Consider the following 1,481-nt stretch of genomic DNA (forward strand, 5'->3'; position numbering starts at 1 on the left):
CACCCCCAACCCCGCCCGCCGCCCCCCGCACCTTGGTCTCCTCCAGCTGCACGATGGTGGCCTGGCAGTCGGAGATGCTGTCGTTGACGTAGTCGATGTTGGCCGCCAGCGCCTCCATCTCCTCCGCCAGCTCCTGCAGCCCCTTCTCCTCGGGGCTCTCCGCCTGCAGCCGCTCCCGCTTCCGCCGCAGCGCCTCCTGCAGGAGGAACAGCTCCTCCCTTTTCTGGGGGGGGGGTCGGGGAAGGCCTCAGGGTGCTGTCCAGCCCTGCCCACAGCTGCCCCCCCGGCCCCCACGTAGCCTCATGGGGACCCCCAGCACTTCTGCATTCGAGAGCTGCCATGAGGATCAGGGGACGGGGGACGAGAAAGGTCGGAAGAGCCTGCCTGAGCCGTCAAAAGTGACAGCGGACAGCCCGGCTACCCAGGGAGACACCCTGGAGGGCCCCCCGTAACTCCCAGATGTCACCTGTGCCTGGCTCAGACCTGGGGTGCACCCCCGAGCCCCCTGACTTTCCCCACACAGGACCTCAGAATGTGACTGTCTTTCATGAATCATTAGGTTAAATGGGGCCTTTTGGGGGCTCCATCCCTAGTAGGGGGGCGTGCAGGAGGCAGCCGGTCCATGCTTCTCTCTCAGCATGGATGTTTCTCTCTCCCTCTCCCTTCCTCTCTGACGTTAATAAAAATATATTTAAAAAAAGAAGAAGAGGGACAGGTGAGGAGTCGGGGGTGGGGTGGGGGGGCAGGCTCCCCCTGTCCAGAGCTGGACTGCATGCTCCCCACGGGGTGCCTGTCCCCGAAGGCCACAGCCCGGGACCCTGCTGTCCCAGCATAAACCCTGCTGGGTGGAAGGTGGCCCGTCCGTCCGTCCGTCCGTCTGCGCGGCCCCACCCAGCACACGCACACACACTTGCCCTCCGCCTCCAGCGGACTCAAGCCCAGCCCTGCTCCGGACGGGCCTGGGCCGGTGCGTAGGGTCCCCTTTAAGGGAGGCCCGGCACTCAGTAAAAAATATATATATATTTTAAAGTGACAGCAGATGGCAGAGGGTTGCAGATGGGAGGGTTGCAGAGAGAGGGAGGGGTGCAGGCGTGAGGGAGGGGTGCAGATGGGAGGGAGGGTTGCAGAGGGAGGGAGGGGTGCAGAGGTAGGAGGGGTGAAGGCAGGAGGGAGGGGTGCAGAGGTAGGAGGGGTGCAGAGGTAGGAGAGGTGCAGAAGGAGGGAGGGGTGCAGGCAGGAGGGAGGGGTGCAGGCGGGAGAGAGGGGTGCCTCGGGAGGGACAGCGCCCACCTTGATGAGCCGCTCCATGTCGGCCTCCAGGTTGACGAGGGTCATCCTCTGCATGACGATGTCAATGACCCTGCGCTCCAGCGACTGCCACTTGAGCCGCGCGGCCTTGCTGAAGCTCTGGCCGGCCCCCTTCTTCTGGAACTTCTTCCTGGAGACAGAGGCCAGTGGGGTGGGGTGGGCCCACGCCGGGA

The 1,481-nt window shown here is 64.6% G+C and overlaps 1 protein-coding gene across 1 annotated transcript in view; it reads right to left on the bottom strand.

Moving 5' to 3' along the window:
• The window catches only part of KIF21B (kinesin family member 21B), a 30,961-nt gene that overhangs the window by 17,567 nt on the left and 11,913 nt on the right, over positions 1-1,481 (bottom strand). Inside the window, exons 17-18 of the mRNA XM_014533386.1 lie at positions 1,291-1,440; positions 32-223 (exon numbers count right to left, since the gene is read on the bottom strand). Coding sequence (XP_014388872.1) covers positions 32-223; positions 1,291-1,440 — 342 coding nt within the window. The remainder of the gene's footprint in view (positions 1-31; positions 224-1,290; positions 1,441-1,481) is intronic.

This window comes from Myotis brandtii, unplaced genomic scaffold (assembly GCF_000412655.1).
Source record: "Myotis brandtii unplaced genomic scaffold, ASM41265v1 scaffold975, whole genome shotgun sequence".
In the NCBI taxonomy this organism is placed as follows: domain Eukaryota; kingdom Metazoa; phylum Chordata; class Mammalia; order Chiroptera; family Vespertilionidae; genus Myotis; species Myotis brandtii.